The 20,337-nt window shown below is 39.5% G+C and overlaps 2 protein-coding genes across 4 annotated transcripts; one reads left to right on the top strand and one right to left on the bottom strand.

Annotated features, from left to right (window-relative positions):
- Positions 1 to 1,582: 1,582 nt before the first annotated feature.
- On the bottom strand, positions 1,583 to 5,997 carry LOC145909518 (uncharacterized). The gene is made up of 12 exons (XM_082996907.1): positions 5,808 to 5,997; positions 5,493 to 5,582; positions 5,283 to 5,427; positions 4,994 to 5,124; positions 4,653 to 4,679; positions 4,282 to 4,410; positions 3,946 to 4,068; positions 3,671 to 3,793; positions 3,272 to 3,394; positions 2,888 to 3,016; positions 2,367 to 2,509; positions 1,583 to 2,090 (listed from the first exon to the last, which is right to left on the bottom strand). The coding sequence occupies exons 1-12, from the start codon at positions 5,995 to 5,997 to the stop codon at positions 1,887 to 1,889; spliced, it is 1,557 nt and encodes a 518-aa protein (XP_082853033.1). The 3' UTR covers positions 1,583 to 1,886.
- A 5,310-nt stretch (positions 5,998 to 11,307) lies between these two features.
- LOC145907974 (SCO-spondin-like) lies at positions 11,308 to 17,771 on the top strand. Of its 3 annotated transcripts, none has more exons than XM_082995122.1 (10): positions 11,308 to 11,425; positions 13,148 to 13,308; positions 13,895 to 15,377; positions 15,600 to 15,682; positions 15,752 to 15,896; positions 16,054 to 16,184; positions 16,469 to 16,699; positions 16,932 to 17,060; positions 17,293 to 17,408; positions 17,636 to 17,771. In XM_082995122.1, the coding sequence occupies exons 1-10, from the start codon at positions 11,358 to 11,360 to the stop codon at positions 17,738 to 17,740; spliced, it is 2,652 nt and encodes an 883-aa protein (XP_082851248.1). In that variant the 5' UTR covers positions 11,308 to 11,357; the 3' UTR covers positions 17,741 to 17,771. The 3 variants fall into 3 exon arrangements, with proteins under 3 accessions (XP_082851248.1, XP_082851247.1, XP_082851250.1); XM_082995121.1 differs by having other exon boundaries at positions 16,466 to 16,699; XM_082995124.1 differs by having other exon boundaries at positions 16,466 to 16,699; positions 16,918 to 17,060; positions 17,636 to 17,742.
- The last annotated feature ends 2,566 nt before the right edge of the window (positions 17,772 to 20,337 follow it).

Raw genomic sequence — 20,337 nt, 5'->3', positions numbered from 1 at the left:
GTTTGGTGTCTTAGAAATTTAGAGCGTTGGTTGTGCTATGCGTGATAAATAAAATCAATGAAAACTCTGATTTGTACTTCGATGAATGCACAGTGCAGATTACCAATTGCCACTTGAGCGGTCGATGTGTTGACACTGAGGGGAGTTTCCTTTGCGTATGCGAGCCTGGATTTTCAGGAAATGGAACAGTCTGCTCAGGTATGCCAATGGTCCTTTTTTCAATCCTCGAAATACAAATGGCTACCGAACCGTCACAAAAATATTAACACTAAAAGAAATTATTGTCCTTGTCTAACTGGCTTCGTGTCTCAATTGGGGCTATGTTCTGGTTCGTACTGACGAAATAGTGAACGTTATTTGATATTTAATGTTAGGTTTGTAAAAAACAGTTCACCTTTTTTAATAATGTAAAGCATTCAACAATTTTGAAAACTGTTTTGTCTGCACATGCAAAGTAATAGCTGAAATCGCCAAGTTAAGCGTTTGTAAAGCGGGAGACTTTAGCATGGAAAAAGTTGGCGTTATATCAGAAATATTTGCTAGTTCTATTTCGGTAAACAGATGTTAACGAGTGCCAACAAGGGAATGCTAAATGCGATATCAACGCAACTTGCGAAAACACCTTCGGTTCGTACAAATGTTTATGCAATGAAGGAATGTTCGGGGACAGAAGGACTTGTGTTGGTAAGAATTAAACTTGCTTATGTTTTCTTGTTCGGCAACTGATGTTGTTCAAACAAGTACACAAAATATCTTTTCTTCCGAAAAAACAATGGCAACTGTTTAGTGCGAAATTGCAAATATGCAAGTTTTCTTAACGTTCCAAGTGCACAGTGGTTTTCGAGACTTCACAGTTTAGGAAAGCAATTGACTATTTTGCTTTGTTCATATTTTTGGCCATTGTATCATGAGGGTGAGGTGCGCATGCGGTTGGGCTGCTCTGCTGAGGTATTTTCCAACTGCACAGGTTCTTCTATGTACAATATCTGTTGCATTAATATTTGGACGATGTCCAAGCTGAGGTTTATTGTATTGAAATTGTGAAATATCGTGTTTCTTGTAATGTAGCACTGTAAATTCATTCACTATTCTGTTTATTTTATTTTTTACATAAAGCGGCAATTCAAAGTCATCCATTTAGTTCCCAAGTCGTAAAAGAAACCTTTGAGCACAAAAAGAATATGTTTGGATGGATCTTTGTGCCATTCACAACTGGATCAAAACCACGTCTACCTCACATATCGGAGCAGAATAAATATTTTTCTCACCCTTAAAAATCTTCAAATTAACGAAGGCAAGCTGGTGGTTCGTACATTTATTTTAGACCAAAGAGTGTTCAAACGTATGTATTAGCAAGACTTTGCAGAAATTTTTAACAGCAATAGTTCTGCTCTTTCCGTTTGCGTATGTTTGCTGCCAATTATTCACGGCGCATCGGCATGTTACGTACTTGTTCTAATCCAAAACTTTAAGTATGCATTTTCCGATGTTTTCGGACAACAACCAATCAAATTTTTAAAATTCATTGTAAAACATGTTTAATGGTGACAATAAACATGTAACAACAATAAAAACTCGGCACAGTTACATAATACGTTGATCCGTTTGTTGAAAAAAGAAAAAAAAAACTCGGCACAGTTAAACACGATAAATGGAACAGATTGGATAAGGACGTGGGGCCGCTAAAAACCGCAATTGGTTATCTGAAACAGACCCTTGGGTGTGGCGATATTGCGAGGAAAATTTGGCTGTTTTTCAGAGTGTAGAAAAGAAAATCAACAATCATTATGCATTTAACGAAACAAATAAAACTACAATAATAGGAAGAATTTGTTTGTTTGTTTTTTGTGTAGCGCACGATTGTATTTTGGTAAATTGTTGCGAATTTAAGTTTGGCGAGTGCACGCACACACGACGAGAGCAATTAGGCCGGAGGCCAAGTGTTGTTGTGATGTTGTACTAAATTTCAATGTCAAAAGTGTCACGGTCAGATCTTTGTCATTAATTTCGTCCGTTTTCATCGCGTTGTCTTCACCGTGAGACGGATTTGTCAATCTTTCGGTCTTTGAATTTGCCCATCTTTTGTACACCTTATACAATATATTGGTTAAAAGCACTAAATGACCCTGGCCTACAAAATTACAAACTGTTAAAGTCGGCAAAAAAAGGTACTGGTATGAACCTATATAACTTATATATGAAAGATTTCATAACAAAGAAATCGTAATTTATGAAAAATATAAAATGTGTATAAAACTATGCAAATAAGGCGTTTAATTCTTGTGATTTAACCTCTATTTAATTTGCGCAAATCAGTTGACTCTTAAACAAATCCGTACAATCATTCTCCATAGAAAGTCAAGTACCTGCACTGCAGCAAATACGAGCAGTAGGACCGCCACGCTTCCTGAAAGCACGTAAAGCGCCAACATTTCAATTCTGGTTCCGCCAGGCGCTAACAGTTCTTTCTTTTTCTCCTTCATTCTCGACGCAAAGTTTGGCGGAAGTTCTGAAACGAAAGTTTGTCACATACGAGTTGGAAGTGAATCCAATACGAATGTTGCAACAACAACATGTGATTCACGTCAGTTTAGGAGCAACATGCGTGTAGGCTAATATTTAACAAAGTTTGATAATTTTGAAGGTTGGAATAGTTTGTTTTTAAGTTGCAAAATTGAACATTTCTAAAGCATACCAACCGATGGCAAATACTTGCGTGTGACACAATTGAATTAGTTATCAATGTTGCTTGATTTGTACTTGTAATGTCTGTACAAAATTTTAAATCAATTTACACTATGGGTTTATGTTTGTTTTGGTCCCTAAATTTTAACGTTCATGCCAAATTATTCACATATTTAAATAAAATTTGCAAATTAATTTTTACCAACGCAGTTTCCATCTTGGAGGTTCATGTAGGAAGGACAAGTACATTCAAAACTACCGACTGTGTTTTGACATTCCATGAAGTCACCAGTGCAAGGTTTCTTCTTTGGGTCGCTACATTCGTCGATGCCTTAAAGGCAAAAGCGGTTGAATAAATCTTAACTGAACATAGCCAGCAAAACCTTAATAAACCATTTTGAAAATGGATGGTGGCATAGGTGGACATTCACATACCGGATTGTATTTGCATCCAGTGATAAAAAAGTAATGTTTTTGTTGATGAAAGAACAAACGCAAACTAAACTTAAGGGTAATGTATGTCGTTAAGTAGACGTTTACAACATCAGTTACCAAACAAGCAAACAAAGGCAAGTTTAATTCTTACCAACGCAGGTCCTTCCGTCCCCGGACATTCCTTCATTGCAGAAACATTTGTACGAACCGAAGGTATTTTCGCAAGTTGCGTTGACAGCGCACCCGGTATTTCCTGACTGGCACTCGTTGACATCTGTTGGATGAAAAACTTAGCAAAAATAGCAAGCTACAATTGGATCACCCACAAACAGTATACTTCTTAGCCAATGATTTGGCATCGCAGACAATCTGATTAAAGCCACTTATATGTAAAAACCGCATATAAACAAAAAAGTAGGCACCGTTAATCTTCAAATTGCCAAAACGCTGCCGAAAAGTGTTTCAAATACTTTACACAGTTATAAAAGTTGTATTTATTTATATATATTGGTTCTACGAAAATAAAGATCAACATTTTGTCAATACAAACCCAGGCACAGTCCGTCTTCAGACTCAAAGCCAGTTAGACACGGACATAAGTAATTTCCTTTATTGTTCACACACACGGTGTTGTCTGGGCAGGTAGCAATGCCCGTTTCACACTCATTTATATCTGCAAGATAAAATATAATTCTGAACTTGTATTGTAAGCATATAGGCAGAAATGATGCTAAACAATTTAAACCAAACATACACAAACTATATTACAAAGCAACCAAGAATTTATATCATGGATGCTTTAATGTTCTATCAGTTGCGATATACCTGAGCAGACTGTTCCATTTCCTGAATATCCAGCCTGACATATGCAAAGAAAACTTCCATCAGTGTCAACGCATCGACCGTCCTGGTGGCAATTGGTAATCTGCACTGTGCATTCATCGATGTCTAAAACAGAGTTTTCATTAATTATATTGTCGCTTGAAGTGTTATTACAAAAATACGTTATTTTTTTGAACAAAACTCAAACCATACGTACTAAATTCCTAAGACACCAAGCAACAAACTGTAAAAATACGTGTTGTTTTAGAAGTGGGATCTGTTCCATTAGGTTTCGACCCTTATTCCTTTCAAGTATTGGAACACAAGCCATAATCCTACTTTCACATTCCAAGTCGTTGTTTTTCGTATATCCAGACTCGCAATTGCAGCGGTAACTTCCATCCGTGTTGACGCAGTTCGACCTCTCCGGGCATGAACTACTTCCTGGCTGGATGCATTCGTCAACGTCTGACAAAGCAAGCCTGTCAAGTATTCTCAGCTTTGCATTGATACACTTGCCTTCCTTAAGCTAAATGTATGCCCTATTCTTTAGCACTTATCATTGCAATGAACGAAAGTGTTTATTTTCTCTATGACCCACGTAATAATCTACATAACTGGTGGCTATTAGTTACAAATCATTGCAAAAATCTTCAGAAATATCATAGCATTTAGCAACATTTGACTCAATGCTTAGGTGAATAATTTACCTGTGTCACAGCACAGACCACTCCACCCTGGTTCACATAAACAACCCGTAGCAGTCGCAGTGGCTCCATTGTAACAAAAATTTGTGTTACTGATTCGAATTACAGTGATCTGACTAGTCTATCAGGCAAGGTTTTCCAACAGCAAATCCTACTTGAAGAATTGTTGCAGTGTTTATCAGAATGAAACACTTTTACTCAAAGTCAAATGTAATACGGCATAACAACATAAAGTTCGCATTACGATATGGGTCATACATTTAAAACAAGAGTGAACATGTCTAATTGCCAAGCATTTAACACGAGATTCTTGGCTGCCATTTAAATATTCCGAGACAGCATACCTGGGCAACACTGAGAGTTGCACTTTTGTTCATCCCTGTTATCACCAATGCAATCCGCTCCGTTACAATTCTTGTTCAAGTGAATATCTCTTTCCCGTATCTTCAAGCCAGTGCCGCAAGTTTGGCTGCATCTGGACAAATTATCAAGCGGATTTTTAGCACCATTTAAACTTCATTACAGTTACTTTATACATCCTATGTAACAATGCTGTGTCAAACTTCGGCTTCGGGGGAAAACGAATCATTATGGTATCAATTACATGGTACAACAACCAAAATCATTACTTACTCTCCCCAAGCTAACCATTGGCCCCACACACAATCTGCAGGACAACAAGCATCATTGCACGTTCTTTCTTCCTTGAAACTGCCATTGCAAGGGGAACCACCGCATATTTGCGACACGCAGACACTTCTAAAACTTGACTGCGTTCCTTCAAATAAAATATTTTGTTAGGTTTATTTTTAGTCGATACTAGGAATCATACCATATCATTACCAACCGTTTTCACACGTTTTGGAGCAGATTGTCCAAACACTCCAATTGTTCCAGACACAGTTGACAGGGCAACAATTTTGATTGCAGATTCTGCAAATAATTGTTTATAGTTGTAGAAAGAAGCAATGAGCAATAAACTTTACTAGATTTAGCGAATTTGGAACGGGGTTTAACGACTGGGAAAGAAACATGTTTAGTGGTATCTGGTGTCAACACCAAAATCAAAAAAATTGTATTGGAAAATCACCACCACCCACTTATAAATATGACAATAACCAAACACCTTGCATTTCCATTCAAGAAATAAATACTTACTCTGACTCATCTGATTGGCCTTCACATTCGAATCCCCCATGCTGAGCTTCCACGTCAACCTTTCTTGATCTGAACCTGGATCCACCACCGCAGGTAACATTGCAGTTACCCCACACACCCCAGTTACCCCAAACACAATCCACAGGACATGGGTGTGTGTTACACGGTGTTGAATCAATACCTGAACCATTGCAGGATTTTCCCACACACTCGAGCTCCATGGAAATTTGGCGTTGACGGTGTTTTTCGCCTCCACCGCATGGGACAGAACACTCGCCGAAATCACTCCACTCTCCCCATTGACAATCGACGGTCAGCAGTGAGTGTTACATAATTGTGACGAGGTATCTTCGCCCATACATGGTTGACCACCACAATTAGCTGCAACCAGAGTCTGTCGGTTGCGAAATTGTGTACCGTTACCACATTCAACAGGACAGTCGTTAAATTTGCTCCACTGTCCCCACTGGCAGTTAACCAGGCAACATTGGGTGTTGCAACTTTGCGACTTCTCGTTTGGTCCTGTGCAATTTAAATCCCCGTGCCTTATGTATCGAGCTATTTACCTAAGTTTTGATTGAGTTCCCCCACCACAACTAACAGAACATCTTCCAAATTCGCTCCACGCTCCCCAGATGCAGTGTATTGGACAAGGGTGGGTGTTACAACTTCTTGCGGATGTCGATAAACCGTTGCAAGTTAAACCTCCATGCCTGGAACTTACAGAGATATTTCTTGATCAAACCTGTGTTCCCCCTCCGCAAGAGACAGAACACGTCTCGTATTCACCCCACAAACTCCAGCGACAATCAATAGGACAAGGCTGAAAGTTACAAGTTTGGAATGACGTTGGTGACCCAGAACAAGATGCACCTCCGTGCCTAGCACTTGCCTCGACAACCCTTGATCTTCTCTGCGTTCCACCGCCACAAGTTGCTGAACAATTACCAAACTTACCCCACGAACCCCAACGGCAATTTACAGGGCAAGAGTGAGTATTACACGAGCGAGAAGAACCAGAGCATGAACCTCCGCAAGAATGAGATCTTGTTGTAGAGCGAGATCTATACTGTGTTCCTCCGTTGCAATTGGCGGAGCATGATCCGTACCGCCCCCATGGTCCCCAGGCGCAGTTCACCGGACAGCATCTTGTGTTGCAAGTCTGTGACGAAGTTGAGCCCCCGTAACACCGACTGCCTCCGCAACTTGCACTCCGGCCGTGCATCCGGGTCCGTGTTCTAATTCCACTTTCACAGCTCGCAGAGCATCCTCCCCAACTCCTCCAGAATGCCCTATAGCAGTTCACTGAAACAACCATGATGATAGTAGTGGAAATGTGATATCTTTGAAAACAGAGATTGAATAAAATTTCTTTACGGTACAATTCAATGTACATATGTTCTCAAACAGAACTACTAACTTCCAACTTAGAGTGTAGATTACAATTGTTATATTGACAATTACTTGTTATCATGTACAAGCAATGAGCCAATGATGTTCGTGATACCAAGCCGACAACACTATTGGTATCCAAGAAGTTGTTTGAGGATGGTACGTTTCATAGCAGTTCGTCTCCGGTCTTTCGTACCTAGTTTGTTACCTAATGGAACGAATCCTAGTGCAAAGTCACCGCAAAGTGGAATAGTCTCTGTCTGGCTAAATAGCCGACAAGACTGTTGTCACCAGTTGCACTGATGTGAATTGATAGGTCGAAGCAGTGCGCACAACAATCTGCAGCTAATGTCTGTATCGCTATAACTGGCGAAAATACCAACACAACAACATGGTTTTGTAGTCGCATCGATGTGATTCATGAGTTTAAATCAAACTTAAACTTATTTTCTACTGAACAGCAAATAAGGAGAAATCGGCTCTTTATTTTATTACCTGGACAACATTGGTTGTTGCACGATCTCGAATTCGGCAATCCAAAGTCTCTCCCCTACTCCGAGTTATTCTTGAAGATTGCGTTCCACCTCTACAAGGTCGTGAGCAACTTGCCCAGTTCCATTCACAGGGCGTGGTGCCACATATCCAAAACCCGCAATGGGACCTCGAGTAAATCGTGCATGGAATTTTTGCTGCAATTTGTATTTCTTTTTGACGGCAAAATTCGATTTATAGAAACTTCACCAATCTCACTGCGCACAACAACTATATTTTTAAACAACTACAAATTCATGTAATTCAGTGTGATGCATTTGTTAGAACCAAACATACACCCATATATTTACGCGATTTATAAACGCCTACAACTTAAGGAGTACAACTTATTACACCAAAAAGTTATTTGTTTTTGCCAGGATGTAAACATCCTAAAACGATGCACAAATAATATCTTTGAAATTTTGGATTTGAACAAGTACGTACCATGCTGATGCGCCGTGAATAATTGCCAGCGAACATATGCAAAGGCAAAGAGTTTTCAGCATAACTAATGCTGCTATAAATTTCTGCAAAGTTTTGCTAAAATAAACGTTCGAACACTCAAATAAATGTCAGACCACCATGTTGCCCTTGCTAATTTAAAGTTTAAATGATGAGTCACGCTTCTTCCTATTCGTAAGAAAAATGCGTGACTTGAGTCAAGAAGCGAATTTCAATTGAAGCTAAACTTATGACACATCTCTGGAAACAACGTCGCATCTTATTTCTCTGGCATCGTTGAAATTCCGGGTAAGACACCGAACAAGTTTTACACAAAATTTCCGGTATTATTTATTTTTATGCAACCACATGTTTAGGGATTTTTACCGCTTTTGTTACATAATACGTTTTCAGCCGTTTATTGATTTCAAAAAGATTTGTTTTGCTTCCATATTTGAGGTAAAAGTGGTTTTGATCCAGTTGTTGATGCCAACAATGACCACCAGCTGGGACATTGCCCAGATTTTAATGCAACGGAATTTTTACATTGAAATCCAAGAACTTTATCACCGACCGCATGAAGGAGCTATAGCTCTATAGATATGAAAAATATATACGGTCGCAGACTATTAACAACGGTTAAGCGCCTTTCGTGGCAATTGGCAACATTGGTTTATTCCCTTACTTTTTTGGTTTGTTGTAAGGTTAAATAAACAAATACTTTAGAACAAAACCGATCAAAATACTTCAGGACGCCCTTACATAAGTTTGATACGCGATATCCAGGAAAACAGAACAGTAATATTGGGACGAAATAGACCAATTCCTTGCCTTGCTTTCCGCTTTTATAACCCTAGTACCAATTATATGCCATGTCGTTATTATTATTCTGCCTTGGTTTCACCAGTGTGTTCGTAAAATTCTGATTGAAAAAATCTTTGTTGCCCATAACACTATTTGGCAATTCCGATACTTAATTAAAGTTCCATCTTTTTAAGATAAGGTATATATATATTACCGGAAACATTAGGTTGCAGGCTTGGCAGCCCAGGCAATGCAGCCTAGCTGGATGAGCCACTTTTTCCTGACCAGTCGGAGCAAGATTTGGAAAATCAATCTGCCGGTGAGGTTTGAACTCAAGACCTTGGGCTAACCAGGCCCAACGTTTCACCAACTGAGCTACAGGAGCTCAGTGGTGTCACGTGGTATATTGTGGCCAAGATAAACTGGCCAGGCAACCTTCACATATACGTAGGGGATCTCTACCATCATATCAGACAACGCAGTTATATTCCATGCAAAGGCATGATTGGCAGTATCGCACCAATGCTCAGGTCCTTGCTTGGCGATCACAGCTAACGTATCGTGATCATTAGGTTTGCAGGCTTGGCAGCCCAGGCAATGCAGCCTCGCTGGAACAGTGCTTGTAGTTCAAACGCAAGTCTTCATTATTGTTTGGTTCTATTCAAAAAATTTAATTCGCAGGGCAAATAGAACAGAAGACAGTGACATTTGTTTGACTTTTCAAGTTACATCAGTTCAAATTGTCACTACCCACGTTTTGGCTGACATTCTTGCCAAATGAGGAACATTTTACGTAGACAAGACATTACAGTAACTGTCATTCTGGATTGATACCAAATAAGATGATGTTCTTTGGAAATTTCTTGAATCTTCTACGTCGTGCCAGCCAAATTAGAACTCTGCAATGTCATTTTCAACTGTTCGATCCGCATGAATTTTTCTATTGCTTTTTTATGATGGTTTGTTTGAAGTCGACTGGGAATGATCAAAATCCAATATAGTGGTGTTCAATCTACGGTTGGCGGACACAGAGGGCTCTGTTGGATGACTGAGGGTATTCGTGATCAATGAGCAGCATATCATTAAAATTTACATATGTTTTTGTTATGAATGCAAAAACTTGTTGTAACTCTCAAACATGAGTGCTTTAAATTGCACAGCTTTTTTTACCACACCGGGATTTGAACCCAGGATATCCTCGCCACGAATCCCGATCAGGTTTACTTCTTGGTATATGGGTCGGGCGCTTTTGTGCTGCTAACGGGGCGACACATTGCGATAAATAACACAAACACACATAGCAGAATGTTATCCATTTTCTGTTCAACCGTTTGGTTGTTTTTTGATTTCCTGTCGGGTGCTAAATTAACCGTTGTGTGTAAGCCATAGAACAAACATTGTTTTGTTTGCGCTTTTATCGTTTTTATTCTCTTATATGTGTAAGTGTCCTTTTTCAAATACAAATGTAGCTACATTGAACACGCGGATTCAGGTCTTTGCTGTAAGCCGTCAGTGCAGAGTAACCTGGACGTTTACCAAGTTGGGGTTGGCGACCCTGCTTGGGTTATATTTCTCATTTGCTTCAGAAAAAAACACACATAGTTAATTGTTAATAAAAAAACGACTTGCGGATTTACAAATTTCTAAGGTGTCCTTCCACCAACCATCAGAAACCATGCGCTTAAAAAATGAGATTATATGCATTCAATATACTTTTGCAGGTGGCGTCGTCGAAGAAAACGATGATGCGATTCCACGCCTTGTGAATGGACCTGGGAGAGCTGCTTTTATTGCACTCGGAAATTGTAAATACAATTAAGTACTTTACGGCTGTTTTCTATTTACAGATGTGCCAATACGCACACTCATCGAAAAATTTGGCTTTGAAGTAACGTTCAACGAAATGACCGTGAAGAACGAGTTGGGGTTATTTGAAAGTTTGTGGAAGATTTAAAAAAATCACATACTTGCGGTTTCGCTGCCGCAAAAGAAGGTGAAACTAAAAATTTCAATATTTCTCAAACGTCATAACTTCCTTCACGGTGAATGTGGAAACTCCCAGATTGAATCAATCTGTGTGTTCTGTGGTACAGTGACGTAATACAGTCTCAGGGAAAGTTTGTGTCCACGCACTAGCAAATATATTGAGGCAGAAGTGAGACGAATGCCCCGTTTGCTTAACCGACTCCGCTGTTTCGATTGGCACAAGATTGCAAAGAAATTTATAACAATACATCACGCGCATGGCATGGCATGACATGACTCATTGGCCAAATGGTATTTGAAATAAGCCCTAGTAAGGTGATTAGTTTACTATTGGGTGAGAGTGCAGTAAAGGACCAACTTTGCAAAGCCTACTGTAGTTTCTGCAAGGTCGTTATGTTGGCTTTAAAAGTTCTTTGCTTTGTTCTTTGCTTTTTGGCATTTATCAACACTGGAGCCTCATGGTAAGATTGTTTTTTATTTCTTAAATTCGTAATTTAATGGAAATTCTCTTAATGTGCAAGTGTGCAAACTTTGAAAAGGAAAGCCAAAACTAGAATTTGAAAATTTGCACCATCGTTAATAAAAAAATTAATGAATTGTTTAAAACAAAAATACCGTTACAATGTTCCATAGATAACATGCACAACAGTAGTGATGCTACAAACGAAGTTACGACAAACTATTTTTTTTAAATTAGGCTTACGCCTTAAACATTAAAGTTAGACACTTATCTAGAAGGCTATGTTTACATATCGAGCTCCCTCGTGAGTTCGGTTTATTTTTTATTGTAAGTCGATTTTTTGCATCTGATTTAAAAATATGATTTGTTTGCCTGTTCTCCCACAACCTCGAGCGCTTGGTGCTTGATGTTACCATACCAGACCAAATGTTGTTTGGTGGCAATTTATTGACTATGTTAGCTGTTCATATTTGGCCATTGTATCATGAGGTTGGGGTAAGTTTGCGGTTGGGCTGCTCTACTGAGGTATATTCTACTGAGGTATAACTCCTTAGGTTCTTGAATTTCTATGTACAACATCCGTTGCATTAATATTTAAACGATGTCCAAGCTAAGGTTTATTCTATTAAAATTGTGAACTTATCTTCCTTCACACTTTCTTGCACTCTGGCACTGCAAAATCATTCACTTCTGTTTATCAGTTTTTTTTCACATAATGTGACCATCAAAAGTTTTTGTTTAGTTACAAAGTCGTAAAAGAAACATTTGATCGCACAAAGAAATTTGATGGATGAATCATTCACGTTTAAATCCAAAATTTTATTCATATTATTTGTGCATTGTTTTAGGATGTATACGTACATGGGCAAAAACAAATCATGTTTTGGTGTTGTAAGCTGGACTTCCCTAAAACCGTTTAATTAGCGTTAAAGTATTTCGCATAGCAAGGCAGGATCGCTTTGAACCTAATGATCAAAATACGAGATCTGAGATCGCCAAATATAAAGGGACTGCGCAGAGGGTCGGGCCTGTCTAGTATGGCAGTAGTTCTGTATTGTCTGATTGCGGTGTTGGAGATCCCCTACGTACGTGATGGTCGCCTGGCAAGTTGTGCGCTTGCTCATGCAGCGTCATTCGTTTGGAATTGTGGTCGTGTGTGGTCCTTTGATGTGCGAGTAAGTGTTTTGAGGGAGCAATGGCATTACAATGCCGCATGTGGGACAACGCCACAACTGGAAGCTGCTTTGATAAGACACTTTATCTTAAATGATGCCCTAGAGACTTATCCACGTGGTATTTACGACCACACTGCCTTTCTCTCACAATATCGCATATCACGTGACTTCCAGTTTATAAGGTAATGCTTTCGCCTTTCTGACCATTCTATTCTATTCTATTTGATTCTGTCAATAACCTATAATTTGAATTATTCTGTATCAGCCGAGAGCACAGGTGAATAGAATATTCAGTGGCAACTAGCAAACCGCTCGACCGACCTTCATTGAGACTCATTGCGCTAGCATCAAGCTGATCCAGCTTGGCTGCAATGCCTTTGAACGTAATTAGCGTAAATAAACGGGTGTTTGTTTCTGATATATGCATCACACTGAATCACATGAATTTGTAGTTGATTACATTTTTTATTGTTGTGCGGAGTGAGGTTTATGATGTTTTTGCAAAAGAGAACTACAAACTTCAGCAAAAACTCTATGTACGATTGCAGGTTATTTGAATGTAATAGCAGGGACTGCCTATGGATCTGGGCAAGCTGCTCACGAGCTTGTGGAGGTGGAACGCAATCTCCAAGAATAACTCGGAGTAGAGGAGAGTGCGGTTACTGCAGATTGCCAAGCTCGAGATCGTGCAACACCCAGTGTTGTAGAGGTAATGAAATAAAGAACAGGTTTCTCCTCGTTTGTTGTTGAGTAGAAAATGAGGTTAAGTTTGTTTTAAATTTATGAAACTCATTGATGCGACTACAAAACCATATTGCTGTATTGATACTTTCGCCAATAAGTTATAGCGACACAGATATTAGCAGACCATTGTGCGCACTGCTTCGACCTGTTAATTCACATCAGTGAAACTGGTGACTGACAACAGTCTTATCGGCTAACTAGCCATAGAGAAATTATTCCACTTTGCGGTGACTTTGCACTGGGTGTCGTTCCGTTAGGTACTAAACTAGGTACGAACGACCGGAGACGAACCACAGCAGAACACACTACGGCCAAGCAACTGCTTGGGAACCTATAGTGTTGTCGGTTTGGTATCAAAAACATCATTGTCTCATTGCTTGTACCTGATATAAAGTAGTTGTGAAAATGATAATTATAGTATAGACTCCTATTGGAAGTTAGTAGTACTGCTTGACATCATATGTACATTGAATTGTACCGCAATGAAATTTTATTCCACCTCTTTATTTATAGAGATCGCATTTCGACTATTAATATCACGGATGTTTCAGTGAACTGCCATTGGGGATCATGGAGGAGTTGGGGAGGATGCTCTACGAGCTGTGGAAGTGGAATCAGGACACGGACCCGGGTACACAGTCCGAGTGCTAGTTGCGGAGGCCGACAGTGCTCTGGGAGCTCAACTACGTCGCAGACTTGCAACACAACATGTTGTCCGGTGAACTGCACCTGGGGACCATGGGGGAGTTACGGATCATGCTCCGCCAATTGCAGCGGAGGAACACAGTCTAGATCTCGCTCTAAAACAAGATCTCATTCTTGCGGAGGTTCTTGCCCTGGATCTTCGTCTTCGTCTCGCTCGTGTAATACTCACCCCTGTCCTGTAAATTGCCTTTGGGGTTCATGGGGTAAGTTCGGTAATTGTTCAGCAATTTGTGGTGGTGGAACGCAGAGGAGATCAAGGGTTGTCGCCGTAAGTGCTAGGAACGGAGGTGCATCTTGCTCTGGGTCGCCAACGTTATTCCAAACTTGTAACTCTCAGCCTTGTCCTATTGATTGTCGTTGGAGTTTGTGGGGTGAATACGGGACATGTTCTGTCTCTTGCGGAGGAGGAACACAGGTGAGGTCAAGAAACATCTCTGTAAGTTCCAGGCATGGAGGAGTAACTTGTTTCGGCTTGTCGACATCCGTACGAGGTTGTAGCACCCACCCCTGTCCAATACACTGCATCTGGGGAGCGTGGAGCGAATTTGGAAAATGTTCTGTGAGTTGTGGCGGTGGAAATGAGATGAAAACAAGATCGGTGCAAGTAAAGGAACAACATGGTGGCTCAACATGTGCGGGCGAGACATCCTTTAACCAATCCTGCAACACTCGGCCTTGTCCTGTTGATTGTTTATGGGGAGAATGGAGCAATTACGGCAAATGCTCTGTAAGTTGTGGTCGGGGAGCTCAAACAAAATTTAGGAACATTGCTCGATTCCCAAGGTATGGGGGTTTAAATTGCACAGGAACAACCGAGGAGTCGCAAAGATGCAACACCCATTGTTGCCCGGTTAACTGCCAGTGGGGAAAGTGGAGCAAATTTAACGATTGTCCTGTTGAATGTGGTAATGGTACACAGTTTCGCAATCGACAGGTTTTGGTTGCAGCTGATTGCAGTGGCCAAGCATGTATGGGCGAAGATACCTCGTCACAATTCTGTAACACTCACTGCTGTCCCATCGATTGTCAATGGGGAGAGTGGAGCTACTTCGGCGAGTGTTCTGTCCAATGCGGTGGAGGCGAAAAACATCGTCAACGCCAAATTTCCATGGAGCTTGAGTGTGGGGGAAAATCCTGCAATGGTTCTGATATTGATTCAACACCGTGTAACACACACCCATGTCCTGTGGATTGTGTCTGGGTTAACTGGGGTGTGTGGAGCAACTGCAATGTTACCTGCGGTGGTGGATCTAGATCAAGATCAAGAAAGGTTGACCTGAAACCTCAGTATGGGGGATTCGAATGTGAAGACCATTCAGATGAGTCAGAGTAAGTATTTATTTAATCGAAATGCAAGAAGTTTGGTTTTTGTCATATTTCTAAGTGGGGAGGTGGTGATTTGCCAACAACATAATATAATTTCGTGTTGACACCAGATATCACTAAACATGTTTCTTTCCCAGTCGCTAAATTCCCCGTTCCTAATTCGCTAAATCTAGTAAAGTTCATTGCTCATTGCTTCTTTCTACAACTATAAACAATTATTTGCAGAATCTGCAATCAAAATTGTTGCCCAGTCGACTGTGTCTGGACCAATTGGAGTGTTTGGACAATTCCCAAAACTTGCGAAAACGGTTGGTTGTGCTTCGGTGTGCTTCCTAGTATCTACTAAAAATATAACTAATAAAATATTTTGTTTAAAGGAACACAATCAAGGTTTAGAAATGTTAGCGTGACGCAAACTTGCGGTGGTTCTCCTTGCAATGGCAGCTTCACGGAAGAAAGAACGTGCAATGATGTTTGCTGTCCTGCAGATTGTGTGTGGGGCCAATGGTTAGCTTGGGGAGAGTAAGTAATGGTTTTGGTTGTTGTACCATCTAATTGATACCATAATGATTCGTTTTTCCCCGAAGCCGAAGTTTGACACAGCATTGTTACATAGGATGTATAAAATAACTGTAATGAAGTTGAAGTTATGCTAAAAACTGGATGATAATTTGTCCAGATGCAGCAAAACTTGCGGCACTGGCTTGAAGGTACGGGAAAGAGATATTCACTTGAACATGACTTGCAACGGAGAGGATTGCATTGGTGATAACTTGGAGGAAAGAGAATGCAACTCTCAGTGTTGCCAAGGTACAATGCTGTCTCGGAATATTTGAATGGCAGTTCAGAATCTCGTGCTAAATGCTTAGCAATTAGATTTGTTCACTCTTGTTTTAAAGATATGACCAATGACGTGATACGATTTTCTGTGTTATGCCGTATAATCTAAAAGTGTTTCCCTCATAAAAACATTGCAACAATTCTTTGAGTACGATTTTCTTTTAAAAACCTTGTGTGATTGACTAGTCCGATTATTGTAACTTAATTAACCACCTCGCTTTAAAAAATCTGCTGGGCAAATTTTTGTTTAGTAGATTGCACTGTATCGGATTGGGAAAACTGGAGCGTTTGTCCACAAACATGCGGTGTGACGAACAACAAGGTGAGGAACAGATCAGTGATCACTAATAACACGTGTGGAGGGGAGGAGTGTCCGACCCTGCAGGAAGTCGAGAGTTGTGAAGTGATTTGTTACAATGGAGCCACTGCGACTGCTACAGGTTGTTTATGTCAACCAGGATGGAGGGGTCTCTGTTGTAACAAAGGTAAATTATTTAATCTAGGCATTGAGCCAACTGGCAAAATATTTCTTCGATGGTTTGAATACAAAAATATTTCTGAAAATAGAATTTTGCAATGATTTGTAACTAATACCATGGAGCAAATAAACATGTTCGGTCATTGCAATGAAGAGTGCTAAAGAATAGGGCATACATTTGGCTAAATAAAGGCAAGTGGATCAATGCAATCGTGCAATTGACAGAATTGCTTTGGCAGACGTTGACGAATGCAGCCATCCAGGAAGTAGTTCATGCCCAACCAGCTCAATCTGCACCAACACAAATGGAAGTTACCGCTGCAATTGCGAGCCTGGATATACGAAAAACAACAACTTGGAATGTGAAAGTAGGATTTTGGCTTGTGTTCCAATACTTTAAAGGAAGGGTCTAAACCTATTGAACTTATATAAAACAACAAGTCTTTTTACAGTTTGTTGTTTGGTGTCTTAGAAATTTAGAGCGTTGTTTGTGCTATGCGCGATAAATAAAATGACATTTTTTTGTAAGCTGCAAAGTGGTTTATTAAGGTTTTGCTAGTTGACATTAGTTAACATTTAATCATCCGCTTCTGGTTTAAGATATTAAGAAAAATAAAGGACCGTCATCGTCTGGCGGAACCAGAATTGAAATGTTGGCGCTTTACGTGCTTTCAGGAAGCGCGGCGGTCCTACTGCTCGTATTTGTTGCAGTGAAGGTAAAAAAGCATTTTTAATTCAGCAGAATGATTGTGCGGATTTCTTTAAGAGTTAATTGATTTTCGTAAATTAAATATTGGGTAAATCACAAGGATTAAATCTTAACTTTAGAGTTACATATTTTAGCAAATTTCTATTGATGAAATCTTGCATATATTTAGTTGCCAAATGTTGTAATTTTGTAGGCCTGACTAATTTAGTGCTTTTAATCAATATATTGTATAAGGTGTACAAAAGATGGGCAAATTCAAAGACCGAAAGCTTGACAAATCCGTCTCACGATGAAGACAACGCGATAAAGCCGGACGAAATTAATGACAAAGATCTTTAACGTCAGACTGTGACACTTTTGACATTGAAATATGACCACACATGTGTTATTTGCAAATAAAGCTTTGGAATATTTTTCGTCTATTTCGTCGTCGGGAAATGTAACCCACAGAATTCTAGAAGTAACTCAGGCACAAAGCTTGAAAGTCAACATCCTGGAAATTTTTCTTTGTGAAAAAGGTGGCTCATCAGGAACCCAGCTAGACCAAGTGGTGTTCGAAAATTTTTTGGCAAGTCGGAGTAGAAGTATATGAGCAACAGTAATGCTAAATTTCAAAGCAGTTTACGTTTACATTTGCTTTCCGTCCATATTCAAGGTTTTTCATGGTATGTCTTTCATTGTTTGAAATCGATGATTAAAAACTTTAATCAAAGTTTGACAAGTTTTTGAATTACTATTTAGACTTGCACTTCAAACGTTAAAAATGGCAAGATATTTAGAAAGCTATCACTCGTTTAAAACTATAAAGTAAAATTCGATGCAATAAACCTGGGACGCTACATAAAGGACTGTGGTTCCTTAATTTGGCCAGAATTTAGTTCTGTACTGAGCATTGTCTTCCCACCTGCAACACCAACCTATATCAGGATCATAAATTAAAATAATCTTAAACGTTTTGTTTGATATTATTTACGCAATATGTTGCTAACACAAATTTACTAAAGAACCAAACCATGAGCATTTCATCAACTATTACAGGTGGCGTCAAACGTCTGGGATATGAGACAAAACAAGGGGATTTGAAAAGTGGCAAACACTGTAGCCTACGATGCAAGCGATAGTTGTCAATATATGATGATTAATATTCTACACGTGGTGTGGACGTAATGACTATACTCAGCATTTGTTGAACTATTTTGTTAGGCAATGGCAATCCTATGGAGGTTTATCGTTGTCTAGAAGTCTGTTATACATTTGTGTTCCAGTCGACAGTGTTTGGAGCTCTTGGAATAGTTGGGAACAATGCTCCAAGACCTGTGGATAGAACCCGATCCTTTTCTTGCGGAGGCATATATTGCACTGAATCTTGAGATTCGTCGCAAAGCTGTAAAACGAGCTGCTGTCCAGTCGTATGTGTGACGTGCTTCGTTCAGCGTTGGAACATGCTCAACAAGATGCGGCGGAGTACACAGCTATGACCTCGAATGAAACTGACATAGGAATCCTGTAGAGGCTATTGTTTTAGCTTTCCATGTTCCTATTATTCGTGCAATACGCGTCCGTTTCCTATAGAGTTTGGTAGTTGTCCAGCAACCTGTAGTGGGGGAAAAAAAATGGAGAACAAGGAATGTGGATGTCAAAACTGCATCCAAAATTGCCAAAAATGCCAAAAAAATTGCAAATTTAATATGTGAGGTAGATGTGGTTTAGATCGAGTTGTTGATGCTACAATGACCCATCCAAACAAATTTCTTTGTGTGCTCAAAGGTTTCTTTTACGACTTGAGAATTAAATGGATGACTTTGAATTGCCGCTTTTTGTAAACAAAAATAATAAACAATTTAACCTCAGCTTGGACATCGGCCAAATATAAATGCAACGGATCTTGTACATAGAAATTCAACAACCTTAGCAGTTGGAAAATACCTCAGCAGAGCAGTCCAACCGCAAGCGCACCTCACCCTCATGACAATGACCAAAAAGTAACAAAGCATCTAATAACAGGAAACATTCGTTCTAATGTGGTCACAGAAAGCACCTAAACTTATGGAAATCCAAGCGCTCGAGGTTGTGGGAGAAAATCTGTCAGACATATCATATTTTATGCTCTGATGCAAAATTGCCGACATATTGTCAAAAATAAACCGACCGCATGAAGGAGCTATAGCTCTATGGATATGTAAAAGAACATTAACATCGGTTAAGTGCACGACCCTAGTACGTAGAAAAAAACCTGATCGGGATTTGGGGCCAGGATATCCTGGGTCTCTGTACGATGAGAAAAATTTATATTATGTCCCCTTTTTTATACTCAACAAATTATCCTAAACTGCGAAGTCTCAAAAACCACTGCACATTTGAAAGTTGGTTTGCGAACTTTAGGGCATTTTTTGCTAACTCGCTCTATACAGTTGTCATTGTTTTTCGGAAAAAGTTCATAGTTCCAAAGCAGCGAACTATGTTTCAACTTTTCTTGGGCAACCAATCTTTTAGATAAAAAAATTCTCCGTAAAAATTGTTACATTTCCAGCGAATTTATTACCGAGTTCAACCTCATCACAGTGAATTCCGATTAAAATTGTGTCACGGCGATATATGAACTGTGAAATGATAGAGCTGAAATTTTGTTACAATAAGTTACGTTTATAAAATATCAATCTTCTGAGAATTAGACAACAGCCTGCGCAGAGTTTGAATTGGTCAATTATCTTAACAGGTTTTTAAAAACAAAAATCGATAGATTGATAATGGCACGCTTCATTAAAATGTATTGATAGATGATAAATCGTATGAGATGCAATTATGAAAACAAATTTAGGGTCTTTCCGGGTTGTCATTTAAACGACAGATTTCACATTACCATTCTCTAGCAGTAGGTCAAGTAAGTCAGGCGAAAGTTCTGAAAAGAAAATCGTGAGTTTACTCACAAGGAAACA

This window comes from Ascidia mentula, chromosome 7 (genome assembly GCF_947561715.1).
Source record: "Ascidia mentula chromosome 7, kaAscMent1.1, whole genome shotgun sequence".
Lineage (NCBI taxonomy): Eukaryota > Metazoa > Chordata > Ascidiacea > Phlebobranchia > Ascidiidae > Ascidia > Ascidia mentula.
Note: the sequence above shows the minus strand (reverse complement) of the source record. Positions and strands in the feature narration are given on the sequence as shown.

What these genes read in the sequence shown, in the direction of transcription:
- LOC145909518 (XM_082996907.1), bottom strand. Translation starts at nt 5,997, where the DNA reads ATGGTTCAGGTATTGATTCAACACCGTGTAACACACACCCATGTCCTG. An exon ending in AAAACGTGTGAAAACGGTTG is followed by an intron (nt 5,428 to 5,492) that starts GTAATGATATGG and finishes TTTTATTTGAAG; the next exon opens with GAACGCAGTCAAGTTTTAGA. An exon ending in AAATGGAACAGTCTGCTCAG is followed by an intron (nt 3,794 to 3,945) that starts GTATATCGCAAC and finishes TTTATCTTGCAG; the next exon opens with ATATAAATGAGTGTGAAACG.
- LOC145907974 (XM_082995121.1), top strand. Translation starts at nt 11,358, where the DNA reads ATGTTGGCTTTAAAAGTTCTTTGCTTTGTTCTTTGCTTTTTGGCATTT. An exon ending in CAACTCTCAGTGTTGCCAAG is followed by an intron (nt 16,185 to 16,465) that starts GTACAATGCTGT and finishes ATTTTTGTTTAG; the next exon opens with TAGATTGCACTGTATCGGAT. An exon ending in TCGTATTTGTTGCAGTGAAG is followed by an intron (nt 17,409 to 17,635) that starts GTAAAAAAGCAT and finishes ATATTGTATAAG; the next exon opens with GTGTACAAAAGATGGGCAAA.